This window comes from Macaca nemestrina, chromosome 19 (genome assembly GCF_043159975.1).
Source record: "Macaca nemestrina isolate mMacNem1 chromosome 19, mMacNem.hap1, whole genome shotgun sequence".
Classification (NCBI taxonomy): domain Eukaryota; kingdom Metazoa; phylum Chordata; class Mammalia; order Primates; family Cercopithecidae; genus Macaca; species Macaca nemestrina.
This window is the reverse complement of record NC_092143.1, coordinates 25299828-25315831: the sequence shown is the minus strand read 5'-3', so window position 1 is coordinate 25315831 and position 16004 is coordinate 25299828. Positions and strand designations below refer to the sequence as shown.

General features: G+C 38.8%; 1 protein-coding gene across 19 annotated transcripts in view; it reads right to left on the bottom strand.

Moving 5' to 3' along the window:
• Positions 1–16004, bottom strand: part of LOC105477098 (transcription factor 4) — a 419558-nt gene that overhangs the window by 1466 nt on the left and 402088 nt on the right. For 13 of the 19 annotated variants that reach the window (XM_071085290.1, XM_011733442.3, XM_011733446.3 and 10 more), the window contains 5 exons: positions 9992–10127; positions 7965–8127; positions 3995–4224; positions 3367–3507; positions 1–3148 (listed from right to left, as the gene is read on the bottom strand). The exon at positions 1–3148 is cut by the window's left edge and continues 1466 nt beyond it. In XM_071085290.1, coding sequence (XP_070941391.1) covers positions 3371–3507; positions 3995–4224; positions 7965–8127; positions 9992–10127 — 666 coding nt within the window. In that variant the 3' untranslated portion in view covers positions 1–3148; positions 3367–3370. The remainder of the gene's footprint in view (positions 3149–3366; positions 3508–3994; positions 4225–7964; positions 8128–9991; positions 10128–16004) is intronic. The other 6 variants (XM_071085287.1, XM_071085288.1, XM_011733440.3 and 3 more) reach the window with 1 other exon arrangement.

Genomic DNA, 16004 nt, shown 5'->3' with positions numbered 1-16004 from the left:
AAAGTCCGAGTTTCTGAAAGAGATCCCCAGCCTAAGTGTTGTCATATAGAGTGTAGTATGGACCCTTCTGAAATGTTTGTATAGTACTTTAATCTTAACTGTCTTCCGCTGAATTTCATTTCAAAATCCAGTGCAGGATACCAATATCTTACCTGGGTTTGATAATTACAAAACAACAACAATAAAAAACACACTAAAAAGGCCACATTCCCTTTTTTCTTTTTCAATGGGGATACAACCCAATTAATATGGGTAGGTGCAGATTGTGTTTCTCCACCAAGCAAAACCTAGCGAGCAGCTTCCGGTGGCCATTAGAATTTTCACTTATTTCCAAAGGGAATTCAACAATAGAGGTATTGCATTACTGAGTAATGAATACATCAAAGCTGGTGAACAATAAATTGCAGCTTTTACTCTGAGTGAGAACAAAATATAAAGCACCAATTTAAAAAATAATCAAATGACTACAATTTACTTTTTTGCTTTGTTTACAGATTTGAAAAACTTTAATTCAGCTCTATTAAGCACCTTTATGATAACATGTATCAAAAGTGCCATTCTTAAAATGTACATCAATGCAGGGAGTGTTTCCAGTTCCCTAAAGAGTAAACACCATATTTTCTTCTGTACACGTATCCTGAATGTGATCAGAGTATACCTGCTTCCTATATAATATTGTTCCTAGGGATACCCGCCTTGGTAGACTATACAGAATGAGTGCAGAATGTACCACTAAAAGGAAATCTTTAACATACGGAGGGAACAAGTACACATGGTTTTCATTATTCAGGGAGGAGGGGAGAGTATACATTATTGTCTTCCATGCCCTTCTCTGAGCCTCTTTGTTCATACATTTCACAGGAAAGTCCCAAAATAACTTTTCATGAAGTTTGATTTCTGCTATTCTCCTAAGGTTTTAATCCACCTCCACATTTTAGGAACTTATCAACAAATCAAAGTTATTTTAGTTTTATCGCTACTGAACATATTTACAGTTTTTCAACACACACACAGCTAATCAAAATGTTTATGGGTTTGTGGTAACTATCTTATTTGTTCTTACATTTTCAGAAATGAACATAAAATTCTGATTCTTGTAGCTCACTATTTCATTTAAATGAGACTTCTTTTTAAACCACACAGTTAAAAAAAAACAAAAACTGATACAATGTATTAAAACACATAATAACAAGAGTCTACATGTAAAAATATAACTTTTACATACACAATTTCAAAATAATGATACGTTTGCCATTTGTTGCATAAAATTTACAAATGTATTTCATTACTATATAACTGGCAAAACAGGAGAACAGATGGAACATTTAGACCATTTCAATGGATTTATGGCATTTACTCAGTGCTGATAGGTGGAAAAACTACTTGAACAGGGATTTTTTTTTCTTAATACATGCCAAGAATTGTGTGGCTGTAAAAATAGAAACGAGTTAGAGACAAAAGGATGCTGACAAATACTTAACTAGGAGCACTATTTGTTTACTGCACTATACACCAAAGTCAATCATTATAAAGATTCACGATGGAAGTTGGTTCAATTGTGCCCAGACGTCAAAGCTAGCTATCTGATGAGTCGCTGTGCCATAGCTTGATCTATGTTTCTATCAAATATGGTAAGTATAAACTTCATTCATACTGGCCAGAGAAATACTGCACTACCCCTCCTCAAAAAAGTGCAACTTAATGCTTTAGGACTTATAAGGCTTGTTGTAATGCTGCATGATGATTGAATATTGGCATTTTTCAGATGAAGGAGGAGGCAGTTAAGTCATCTACATTTTAGTAAACCCATTTTGAAAAAAAAAATCAAGAAAGCAACAAAATCAATCAGCTCTGTCACACTACTTGCAATTTTCTCATTTGACGGTTTTTGAACTTTACTTGTTTTTTTTGTTTTTGTTTTTTTCCAAAAATCTGACCATGTATTCAGAAACGCCTCACTGCACACTACTTCGGCTACACAGGTAGGTAACACTTTAATCATTTTGTTAAATCACAGCCACTTTGATTATGTTATGTTTCCGATGATATAAACATTGGAAGGCACAGTGGTAACATTGTAGCATTCTAACCTTGTACCTCTGAAAATCCCAGAATAGGGTCACAAATGCAACATTACAATTCAGACAAACTCTTTTTGCCATGTCTTGGTAATGCTGCTTGTAATATCTACACATGATGTGACTTTTAAGTCCTGTGTTCCCAAAAGACTGGAGAAACAACTTTCTACTTATTTATGAATGAGAAGCAACATCAGGGTCAGCATTTCATCCTGCACTACCCCTCTGGAAGCAGAGTTGGCACTACAGGTTACGATAACAAACCAGGGAAAGGGACAGAAATAAGACAAAAAAAAAAAATCCATATTTACAGTAAAATCTTTCTTTTAAAAAAGTTAATCAGTACTATTTTTTTACAGGAGAAAAAAGTCTGAAACAAATGAACAAAAGCTTACCATAGTCACTAAATTTTTAATATATATTTATATATATATTTATATATATATTTGTCATAGGTCTATAAGATCCATCTGTTCCTCCTACCCTAAGGAATGGCTAATGTCATCACTTCGTTGTCATCAGGACGTTTGCTGGTTTTGTTACTAGGGCAGCCGAGCTTCCCCTAATTCAATATCCAGTAATTATAAACACTAGCTGACTTGAATACCAACAAAAACGTTCATGTAGTTTTCTTCAGAAGTACACTTTTTCATTATTGCAAGTTTACAATTTTTTTTTAAATTAAATATTTTTTTTCAGACTTACAAATTAATTATATTTTTTTTTTTCCAAAAGAAGTTTAGGCACAAATGCATTGTTCCACAGTGTGGAAAGATTGCCGTTCAGTCTCTGGGCTGTGTCTCAGCCTGTACATACTGCTTTGCACATTCTGAATGATATGTTAAAGAAAGTCGTCCCTCAAGTTGCACTTTTTTCTTTCTTTTTTTTGTTTTTCTGTTTTTTGATAATTGGGAATGCTGAAACCTCTTGCGTCTGCGATTCATAACTACTCAGACTTGTCTTATATTACAAAAAAGGGGGTTAAGGAGAAGTGTTTATGTGGGTTTAAGATAATACAGCTGTTAAGGAAGTGGTCTCTTGTTTTAATGAAGCAATGTGGCAACTTGGACCTGAGAAAGGAAAAAAGAGAAAAAAAATTCATTAATATATTTGTAACAGAGGAAGTGTGCTGCTGCTTTTTTTTTTTTTTTTTTTTTTTTTTTTTTTTTTTTAATTCTTTTTCCATGAAAGAAAGTATCTGTCAATTTGGGTAAAATTCACTTTTATAGCTGATACACTGGTGACAGTTACGAATGATCGGTTTCAGAAATGTTGAAAACAAACTTGCCCTTTTACATCTGTCCCATGTGATTCGATGCGTCTCCCATTCCAGGGTGTGGGCCGGCCAAGGAGAGTGGGGGAGGCTCTGAGGACACCTTCTCTTCCTCCCTTCTTTTCAGACATGCAGCTTTCGGATTCAGATTCCTTTCTGTGGAGGATTAAAGCACAGGACCTTTGTTTAATGCTGAGGCTTCTGGCAGAGGGCAGCAATGCACTCTTCTTGCGTGTCTGACCTTTTTCTCAGTGTTTATATTACAGAACAAAAGGAACAGTTACTACGTACTGTGGCGATCCATTTGGTCAGTCACTAGTAAAAGTTGAACTGCATGTGAGTGTGTACAGCCACTTTACAGCAAGCAAAGGTTGGTAAAGCAAATAAACTAAGCTCCAATTACTGAAAGGATATAGGGAAAGTTGCAATATAATCTTAGTTATAAGAATCCTACAACTTAATTACAGGAGAAAGGGATGCTGCCTTACTTAAGGATTTAGACACAGTCTGCAATGGAAACAATTCTTTGGAATGACACTTGAAGGTCTACTGTCTGCCACTGCTCAAGGCTGGCATGCCCATCTCAGCTTGTGCCTGCCACAAGCTCCTCACGAGTTCTGCAAGGAGGCCGGCCTGCACTGACCTCGGACTTGCTGCTCCAGACTGAGGATGACCGCCACCGCCTGGTGGAGGATCAGGAGCTTGGTCTGGGGCTTGTCACTCTTGAGGTGGAGCTGCACCATGCGGCCGAGCTCTTTGAAAGCCTCGTTGATGTCACGGACCCGCAGGCGCTCTCGGGCGTTGTTGGCCATTCTCCGCTCCTTCTCACGCTCCGCCTTCTGCTCCGGTGTCAGGTCCTCATCGTCATTATTGCTGTGGGACAAAAGGGATGCAACATTTTCTAATGGTGTGGGGAAAAAGAAGGTGTCTACATTGTTTTCTTCCAGAGTTTTCAGGGAACTTTTCCATCTTATGCCATGTCTTTGGCAGAATTTTTATATCCACTGGACCTTGCAACTTGGCTGTGACAGTTCACAATACACAAGACACTTGGTTTTCTCACAGACATTAAACCCAAACCAAACAGGTGAGAGTGACGTAGATTAAAGCTAGAGTGCGGAGTGTGCCCATACTGATACAGGGGGGCAGAAAGGAGAAACAAACCTTTTTTTTTTTTTTTTTTTTTTTTTTTTGAGACGGAGTCTCGCTCTGTCGCCCAGGCTGGAGTGCAGTGGCCGGATCTCAGCTCACTGCAAGCTCCGCCTCCCGGGTTCACGCCATTCTCCGGCCTCAGCCTCCCGAGTAGCTGGGACTACAGGCGCCCGCCACCTCACCCGGCTATTTTTTTGTATTTCTTAGTAGAGACGGGGTTTCACCGTGTTAGCCAGGATGGTCTCGATCTCCTGACCTCGTGATCCGCCCATCTCGGCCTCCCAAAGTGCTGGGATTACAGGCTTGAGCCACCGCGCCCGGCCAACAAAGCTTTTTTTATTCAATGGGGTTACACTCTGCAAAGCAGGCGTTCACCAACTTACGCTTAGCATATGCTGCATAACCATGCTTCAAAAAGACTTTATGTTTATACTTCATTTTTTTAATATAGAGAAAACCTTTCATACCGTGACATCTGAAACCTAGGGGAAACAAGTAATTGAAAAATGATTTTGATAGGTCAAAAAAATACAAGGCAGCTTAACAGGAGTAAGAAGAAAGGCCTATATGTAAGACACCAGAGCAGTGGGAGTGAAGACAGTGAGGCTTTTATCCAGGTATCCCCATTACCTTGCTTTGAAGGCCTGGTCAACCCACTATGTAATTCTCATTTTCTCTATGTATGAAATAAAAGGTTAGGAAAACATGACTTCCATGGTCTTTAATCTTATAGATGTTTATGATCCCCAGAACAAGTTTGGGAAACCTGAATTGATATCAGCCATCCAAAACGATTAAAAAAACCAAACACCTACAGCTTATGAATGATCATGACCTCATTGTGAGTCAAAAATGAAGCCAGAAAGCTGGGTGCAGTGGCTCATGCCTGTAATCCCAGCCTGGACAATATAGTGAGACCTCTTCTCTATAAAAAATAAAAAAATTAGCTGGGCACAGCGATGCACACCTGTAGTCTCAGCTACTCAGGAGGCTGAGGTGGGAGGCTCACTTGAATCTAGTAGGTGGAGGCTGTAGTGAGCTGTGATAAGGCCACTGCACTCCAGCCTGGGCAACAGAGCCAGACTCTGTCTCTTACCAAACCAAAAAAAAAAAAAAAAAAAAAAAAGACAAACACTAATTTCTGATTGTGAAAACGAAAATATTCCATGATTCATAACAAAGACATGGCTGGGCCCAGAATAGTCTGAAAAGATAAGATTGGTTCTGTCCATTTCTGGGTGTCACAGTGACAAATTAGAAACTTCTGAATGGAAGGCAAAGAGGATGATGAACCACCTGGAAAGCATATCATATGAGGAAACCTTCATGGCAGCACGGCTCAAATATTCCAAGAGCTATCATGTAAAAAAGAGAGATGTGCACGATGTCTTGTCTCAAGAAGGCAGAACGGCATGTGCTACAAAGCTCCGAATGACTATTATGAATAAACGTTTAAGTGACGATTTTCGGGGGGCTTATGAGAGATACAAAAAATGAAACAAACTTCACTGAACATCAGTAGACTTCCCATCACAAGAAACTCCATGGAAGTGACTAACAACCTACGGGGTAATTTCACACATCAGAAATGTTCACAGAATAAAGATGATTAATCACAACATTTTGGAGTTGGAAGATGTGGGAAATTATCTAGTCAATTCAATGTATACTTAATGAATGCTGGTTTAAAATTTATGACTCTGGTCTTCCATTTTGGAGAATCTCTGGGTAACTTCCAAGTGGCAATAAGGACCAATTACACTTGAGAAGCTCCAATCAATCAAAAGTGAGAGTGGTATTCCTGGGTTGCAAGTACACGTTACACATAAAGATGATGCACGAGTCAAGAACACTTGGGTGAAGGAGAAAAGTTAGGGGCAAGGAGGATGACACCACAGAAGGACGCTGTAAGACCAGGCTCCTCTCTCTCCATAGCATAAGTGCCTTTCCAGAAGGCACTGTCTGCCACAGGTGTGTATGGTAAACAGGCAACTCAACTGAATCCACTGGCAAAGGCCCTCTTTCTCTGCCTTCTACCGATCCCTTCTCTGCCCTCATCCCCGACTGCTGCCAGTGCCAAGGAAATCAAGTAACAATTAATTCACTCCTATATTCTACTATGCAAATAGGCTGTAAAAAGCAAAAGAAAACAGTCTCTGCCAGGCCTGTCCGGAAGCTAAGCATTTGGGTGATATTTTAATACATCCAACATGTGCCACACCTTACACAAAGGAGACTGGAAAATGGGAACTTTTCTTCCAAAGGTTTTCAGGCCAATAACCAATTAGAATTGGTTATTCACTTATAAACAAACTGGTTATGCAAATAAAACTGCCTAGATTTGAAAGGCACTGCCTTGTAATACAGTTTTGGAGGCATACAGAAGTAAGTGTCATAAGAGTGACCTTTTTAAATAAGAAGGTTCTCAACAGCGAGTGAAAATGTTGTTCTGAAACATCAAAGGATCCATTAACATGCATAAGTTTGGCCACAGTAAGTTAAATTACCAAGAACTGACTGGTCTAACACAGAAGTTATTAAAGGTATGAAATTCCCTCCTTGGGATTTCTTGCCAAAGTGGCCAAGAATCAGAAAACGATGAGGAAGGAAAGGGGTTATCTAGAAGCATTTGGCATTTTTAAACTTCTGGCAGAACATGGAATTCATCTAAGTAATTACGAAGGTAACGTGAAGAGGCAGCATGTTCTTAATTCACAAAAGATTCCAAATAGAACCTTGAGAACCACAGCCTTTAGATGGAAAGTTGTAGTCTTAGGACACTTGGTTGAATTTGTGAATAAAAACAACCCAAGGGAATTGAGGTAAACTACATGGGTGCTAGTATTCAAACACCATCTGATTACCAGATTCAAGTTCAAGGAGATATAGATTCGAATTTAAAGATAGCAGATATTTAAGAAAACCAGACAGAAGCTATTTTCCTGCAGTTGTGTTTTCTGCAGAAAAGAGTGTCCAGGAGGAAAAATCATTAGCAATTTAGGTATTACTCATACACATCTGCATGTTTAGGATAAATCTAGGAAATCAGTATTTTCTCACTTTAGAGGTAAGAAAAGAGTTATAGTTGGCGCATACATCAATTGAGTTTTTAACACGGCTACAATCTCTTTTTAGAAATATTATAGACACAACATTTCTGACCAAATTTGTAGAATAAGTATAGTTTTAAAAATAAACTGTACTTGAATCAGATACAAATTGTTTTCACTGTGTGTCATTAGCATTGGGTCCAGATTCATAAATGCCAAAACATTTTAGGCTCCACTAGAGTACAGGTATCTTAAACGATACTTTTAGTACTTCTAGAGTAGGCCTTTAATTTTCTTTTCAGCTGTAAATCTACCTGCCAGGAAAAAACTGAATAGTTTCTTCCCGTTCTGTTCACTTCATCAAAGTCCAATAAAGGAATTAAATGAAGCGACAGTATTATATACTGTTACCTAGATCTTGACCTAGTAATTGATTTGATATCCTTCTTGTCGTCATCTAATTTCTTGTCCTCCGAAGATTTCGTGTCTTGCAGGTTCTCATCGCCCTCGTCGTCGGATTTGATCTCAGAGCTGCCAGAGGAGACACTCTGCCCCTGTAGTCCTGGTGGCATGCCTACAGAAAAAGAGGAATCAGGTGATATGTACACCAACATCTCACTGCCTGCCCACCAGATTGCAAGGCTGCCAGCAGACAATTCATACTGCTGAACTGTGATCCTTCTGTCACTTTTTTTTTTTTCCTGCTATCTGTTGAAGTTTCAAAAAATGCACCTGCAGAAACAAGTTTTCCCTGCATTGGCTCTAAGGTTAAATTCTATTTTGCAATCTTTTGGAGTAGATGGTAATTTCACTGTCTACAAAACATCAACTTAATTGCAATGAAAATCATAATCATGAAAATCACACAGCCAATGTTCTGATTAAGAACCCAAGTAAATATCAGCTATTATATTGAGTTTCTTCCATATGCAATGATTTAATAGGAAAATGTCCTTAAAATATAATTCCCAGGGAGTATGCTAAATATGTGCAGTCAAGACTTCAATAGGTACCCTAATGATATTCTGAAATTAGGCTTCTCTTATTCTCAAGGAGTAATCAGCATTTTAAAATGGTACATATGGAAGGCAGTTTGCTACTCATTTTAGAAATTTCTAGCTTTATCATTGCTCAACTTTCCAAGTCACACTGCATTTTAAAACACGATCCTAATGTAATAAATTTTTTAAAGGTAGAACTGTATCTGTCAAGTATTCCCCCTTATTTGTAATCTGTGTATTCTAGAATCTTGCCACTCAAACTTTGGTCCATGTGGCCTCATCACCTGTGAGCCCATTAGAAATGGACAATCCCAGACCTACTGAAGCAGAATCTGCATTTTAACAAGATCCTCAGGTCGTGCTTATGTGCAGTCTGAGAAGTACAGATTTCGGACAAAGAGGACAAAACCCAAAGGCTCTTGATAAGAAAGGTCCTGGCCAGGTGCAGTGGCTCACGCCTGTAATCCCAGCACTTCGGGAGGCTGAGGCACATGTATCACTTGAGGTCAGGAGTTCAAGACCAGCCTGGCCAACATGGTGAAACACTGTCTCTACCAAAAATATGAAAAATAGCCGGGCATGGTGATGCATGTCTGTAATCCAAGCTACCTGGGAGGCTGAGGAAGAACTGCTTGAACCTGGGAGGTGGAGGTTGCAGTGAGCTGAGATCGCACCACTGCACTCCAGCCTGGGCAACAGAGTGAAGCTCTGTCTCAAAAAAGTCCATAAAATCATACTATTCATATAAAATGGGCAGACATACCCATACATAAAATTGACACTCAGATCTGTACAACGTTGAACAGTTGAAAAAATGCCCACATGTATTCCTGTGGCAAGGTTATCATTTTTGTATTAAACGTGAAGGGACTAGAAGATGTTATCTAAGTGACTCCTAGTCAGCTGGCCAATAGCAGCCCAACTTCCTGGGGTCATGAAAAGCTGCTCACAGTCACTGCTATGAGGCAATCATTAGAGGGCTAGATGACTCAAGAACGAAAATCATGCAACTGCAACCAAGCTCCATTTGTAAAATGCACCTATATTTCCTTCCATCTGAAACAACAACAACAATTTCCTTCCTTCCTATTCATTTGGAAATATCATTTTCAGGCCACAACTAACCACATTAGAGGACCTGAATGAGAAAAATGTGGAAATAGCTAAAATAAAATTTCCTCTCATCAGTCTGTGGCCTCATTCCTGGCTGATAGAGGACCAGGATTTCAGAGGATGTTTGAGGAAAACAGTCCCTGGAGAAACATGATTAGCGGGCGAAGTTCTAAATACTTTCCCATTTCCTTACCATTTTTGTGCCCAATTTGATTCTTGGGTTTCTGCCAGTGCTTCTTGAGGGATGAACACCAAGAGGCTGGGTATCAATACAGGGCCTATTGTGAAAGTGAGGTCAGAAGTGCCCTGGTGAGGCCAACCTACCTCTGTAAGGGTCCTGGGGTGGGTTCAGGTCAGGGGAAGTCGCAGACTGGACAGGAAGCTGTGGGACTGGAACCTGGTTTGGCAGAAGAGAATGGCTGCCTCTCAGGGCCACACCATCTTCACGATGGGTCCCCACCTGAAAGGGGCGAGAGGAACCAGAGAGGTGAGCAGGAGCCAGAGGTGTGACTGCTATTTCCAGAGGCCACGAGGACCTGATGAAAGCAGGCTGGCTTTTCAAAAACCATACTCCCAAACGCATTTCACTAGAGGGCGCTGAAGGACCGCACATGCACCTATAGTTCCCGGCGAAAACACTTAACACTCAGTAAGACGCCGTGCTGTACATTCAGTGACAAATATGGCAGAGTAGCTCAGGCAGGTAAAACGTCAAATTGTCTCCCAGGGTGCTGCAGTGGAGCGCACTGATTCGTACCCATCTGTCTTCTATCATGTCCGCCAACAGATCTGACAATTATCTTAATGCCCATATGCTTAATTGTGGGCTTCTCAATTCCCCCATTGCTATCGGAAATCCTACAGGAATTTCAATTTGGCATTCGACTTTCATTTCAGGGGATAAGATTCTCAGGCCTGCCATTTTTTTTTTTCCATAATGCCAGCTAAGCCTCTGACAGCGGAAGCTACAGCAGTATGGGACACAGCCTCTGCTTGGTACAAATATAATAAAATGTCACCTGGCTTTCCAAAACTGGCAGCCCATTCCAAATTAATGTTTACTGTATTTCATCAGCTGCTGAGTTTCAAATCCAAAGGGGGATGGTTTCTGCCAATGCCACCACACCGGAAAATGTACCAATAAAGGTTTTATTAAACACACCAGTAATGCCATCATTGCCATGCAAGGATGTTTGGACATTTTTCCATTTTTCCCCTCACTATTCTGATCCTAGAAAGACACCATATTGTAAATACTCTCGATGCTTCCAAAAATAAAATTATAGAGTACAGCATGATTACTTGATTAAAAAAATACTGCTGAGCTTTTCATTAACTACTGCTATCTACTCTAGGGTCCAGAGACACTGAACTTGCGGCACTGAGACAGCAACTGCCTACTTTATAGCATATGCCTTCAAGCAAAAACATTAAGCATTTATAAACTAAGAGGACAAGGAGTAGTTCACATTTTCTTTTCTATTTCCAAGTATTTTCTTAGCCTATGGTTAAGTAAGCATTTACACAGGACGGTGAGTCTAAAACACAAAAAATCAACCATACATTTAGACTGCTATGAATCAGGTTTAGTTTTTTCCAGTCAAAAATATGAAACCAGAAAGGAGAATCTTCACTCTTTTTGTTACCAAAATATTTTAAAAGGGTATTTCCAAAGAATGCATCAATAATAAGAATCTGAACCAACAACAATCAAATTCACAGGACCTAATAAACACATGCTATTTAAAGGCAGGTATGTGTTGTCAGTATCGCCTACAATATTTTGCTTTTTACTGAAAATATATTTAAGTGATCCTGAAATACGCCATTTTTATATTCATGTGTACGTGCGTGTGGTGTGTGTGTGTGTGTGTGTGTGTGTGTGTGTGTATGCGCTCCAAAATATTTTTTTAAATTTTGGGTGGAAAGGATCACATAAATCATAAATCATATTGTTTGGATTCAAAATACAGCAAGAATAGGAAAAGACTTGAGGCTTATGAGCATCAGGAAGTATCAATAAGTGTTTCAGCAGAGAGAGGTGGGAAGTCCAGCACTGCTGCCCGGTGCCTGTGTCGCAATACAGAACTTTCTGAATGGTGGTTATGTGGCCTCTATGGGGTGCTTCAAATGTACTGAGACTGGTATCTCCCAAAGCAGCCCATTCCATTTTTACCACAAATTGGCCTCTTTGTAGATTTCACTCACTGATCCTAGAGCTCTATGGCATTAAGTACAGACCTTTTTTCAAAAAAAACATATTCAACCCTGTTGCCTGCCACACCACTCCTTTTCTCTGTGACTGAAGTCTGCTTCAGTCTACAGGCAGACCACGCCCACCTGCTCCTGCAACCATTTGTAACTGACTCTCCTATATATTTTAATTTTTATTCAGAAGAGAGATAGCTATTTTCCATTGAGGTTTTGATTTGCTGTTTTTATATTCATGCATTAGAAAATGGATTCAATCAATGATTATCCTTTCAATCTAAGATGTCAACTTGTAAGCATGAATTTTTACAGGCCTTGATAAAATGGTGGCTCTTTATGTCTGTCAATCAATATCTAAATAATTCTTTGTGCTGATTCATATTTATTTATGTTCCCAATGGATGTAATTTCTTGAATTTCCACAAAGGATGACTCTAAGTCAAAATCACTGAAAGTAACCACAGATTTGAGCATAGAGGAGAAGTATACTCCTATTTCAGAATCATTAACACTCTCAAGACTTATTTGCAAGCATCTGTGACATATCTTGAGGTTAATGTTTTGCTTTTTACTTAAAATATATTCAGTTACTGATCTTGAAATGTTTTTCCTCTAGATCACATTGAGGTAAGTTCTTAAAAGAGGAAAAGAGAACCCACGGAATCATACATGACAACTGGTATATAACAGGTACATAATAACTTCAGACAGAATCGTGTGTTTTGACCGAAAATACTTGCATGTTATATAGAAAGAATAGCCTGTGTAGTTCAAGAACACTCAAAACTCAGGCTATCTTCACTTACGGTGATCTTTGTCTCTGTTTTGTTAAAATCTATTTAATTTTAAATCTTTCTTCTATACAATGACTGTAAACTCTTAAATATTATAAATATATTTGAGGATCTAGTTGTTCCAACTACATTTTTGTTTGGATTTTAGGCCCATATGTTACCTAACTCCATCTATTTTCTATAGATCATGTTAGATCATCTCAATATCAATCATTTTCCATAAAGAATGATAGAGACAAAGTTGTTCTGATGCTTTTGTTTTTTAAAATTTAAATTTTTTTTTTTTTTGGAGACAGTCTCGCGCTCTGTCGTCCAGGCTGGAGCCTCTGCCTCCCAGGTTCAAGCGATTCTCCTGCCTTAGCCTCCCAAATAACTGGAATTACAGGTGCCCACCACCACACCCGGCTAATTTGTCGTGATGTTTTAAGACTTCCCTTGTAACTGTGTCTATTCCAGGGCATGTGAATGACCTCGGATAGGTCCAGAGCCATGTAATAATGAGCTTGATCTCCAGGATAGGATCAATTCCATTGCCCGTGGCTGTGGAATGGTATTCCAATTTGAAGAATTGGCTTGGCTTTGCTTGTTTCCTTGGCCACAGATGCCATGTTCTAACCCTGTTTACTTCTCTTTCAGAAACATTATTTCTGGTCACATGAGAGACAAGGGAAGAAACACGGTGGATGGTCAGCACAAATCCATCACTAGAATAACAGAAATAGATGGAGAAACCCACACTGTTCTCTGTATATACAAGGGTCAGGGGTTGTCCACTGGCATTAAGGTGGCCCATTCATAGGATGACCCATGTCTGCTTCAAATTGAGCTGGGCCATCCAATGATCTTGGAATTCTGAACTTCAATACGTCACAATGTGACTAGGAAAAAGGAGATTCCTGCAAATCAATTCTAAGAATGACATTTGGTCCCTATTTTTAGAAAATCTGTACTTCGTTAAAGCCCTATTTTGATAACCTTTTCATAGAGATAACAGTAGTCTAAAGTTAAAAGCCAGCTAATGAAAAGTTAATTAATACTCATTGTAAATGTGAATCTTTCCATAGTCATGTATAATGCAGTTTTAGTGACAGCTATGCTAAAAGAAGTGAAATTTTAAAATTATTCAATGATTATTCATTGATTGATCAGAGCATGCATTCAACAAACATTTTCTAATCTAGCCCATGCCTGTCACTTTGTGAGACACTGGGGACAGAATGAGAAATAACTCAGATGTGGTCCTGGTTTTTGTGGAACTCATAATGATTCTTGGGCGGATTTTTGTACACTGATCAATTTAGTGGGGGCAGTTTTAATAGTAAGGAAGAGAAACCTATTTGAGATTGTTCAAATAAAAGGAGATTTATCATAAAGAGTTTTCTGTAGCTTAGGTTTTAGACTCAGAGAGCTCTTGGGAACCGAATGACACTCCTTGCCTCTGCTGGGCTATTCAGCCTCTCTCCTCTCTCTGGGGGCACCACTGCTTCTCTTCGGCTTCTGCTCTCTCATGAGGACATATTGGACTCATTCTTCATGATACCTCGTGGTGCATTCCTTCTGGTTCTGTACCTGCTGCTGATTTCCTCTTTGTCTTCGTATTTCTAAGCTTAGAATGCCAAGATCATTGGATGGCCCAGCTCACTTTGAAGCAGACATAGGTCATCCTATGAATGGGCCACCTTAATGACAGACATTTTCCTGGTCCAGAGAGCTACAAAGGAGGAAGGGGAGACAAGATCATGTAGTCCAAACACAGCCAGCTTGGCCTGTCCCGTCCACATTTTGGCTGGTACGTGTAGGTGTAAATATCTGAGTTACACTGTATATTAGGTCAAATTATACTCAAATTCCAACACATCTATTTAAATTCTCCTGTGTGAATTTGTCATTGGATATAATTAAATGTCATTAGATATGCAATAATTATTTTGAATCATGTAAGCACCATATAATTTTAAATAACCTTAGTTTCCAAGAAAGGGCTTGATAAACTGATAGAAGCACTTTTAAATCATAGAACTTAGACATCAAGGGCTTAGAGGACCTTCGTTATATATCAGTTAGGTCAGACTCTTCATTTTACAAAGAAAGCTAAGGTCAAGAATGGTGAAGTGACTTAAGATCTAACTTTAGATGTTTAGTTAGAGATCTAAAACAGATTTTGAACTCAGAAAACTTACAACACTGAACAATTATATAGGAGAGGGGAGCAGAGTTAGGGGGCAAGAGGGGTTTATTTCCCAGAGCTTTTGTTTTAAAACAGCGCACGTGTGTGTGTGTGTGTGTGTATGTCCATACATGCACATACACACCTAGGTACAAGCATATGACATACATATATATACATACATATACAGATATAGGAAAATCATTTCCATTTTCTTTATTGTAGGGGGGAAATCATAGCTCATTAACTCAGGCCAAGGCCAAGATGTCTAACTAAATTATAAAATTTAATATTTGCCACGATCCCTCCAACATAAACAGATTTAAAAGACATGCAGATTCAAATTAGGTGGTTGTTGGCAAGGCTGTTTTTATATGGAGATGCATTCAGCATTGTGGTAAATATCCTTGTCCTTATCCTCTAGCTAACAACAAACACCACAAACAAAAAAGACATTCAATATTTTTGCTCTCTTTGTTTCCAGGGAGTATTGTGAAAGTAATTATTCTGTTGTATTTAAGAGGCCTATTTCATGGATGGGAAAATGTATTAAATTTCATTTGGCAGTTATTCAATCCTAGTTAATGTTATCTCCAGAGATAACTGCTTCAAAACAGGCTTTCAGACCCCAGTCACTTCTGTTCTACCATAATCCTTCTAAAAGAGCATAGAATGGGAACTTTAGGAAACTTGTCACAGTTTCTAGACCAAGTGATAACGACACAAAACTGGATATACTATTATAAACATTTTGGTACATCAAAATTAAAGTTGCTGTTAATGACATCTGGTTTCCAATTTTGGACATAGGTTTTTTTGTTTGTTTGTTTTTAGAAAGAAGAACAACAAAATGGGACAAAGACAGAAGTCCTGGTAACTGTGACTTACTGTTACTTTTCGCTCTTGTTTTTCCATTAACACAAAAGAAAAGCTGATGTGTTTTCACTGTAATTAGAAACCCATTGATACAGAAAACAGTTTTGGTGTCTGAACTGTAATCTCCCCATGAAATATCAATTATACATGACAGTTGTAGAGTACTAGATTTCAGTTACAATTATCTTGCCAGACCTCTGTCATATTAGAGGAAAGCAAACTTATTTTCTCAAAAGTGCAAAACACCATTTAGTACAAAAGTGCATCTTTTAAAGAGGTGGGAGGCGGC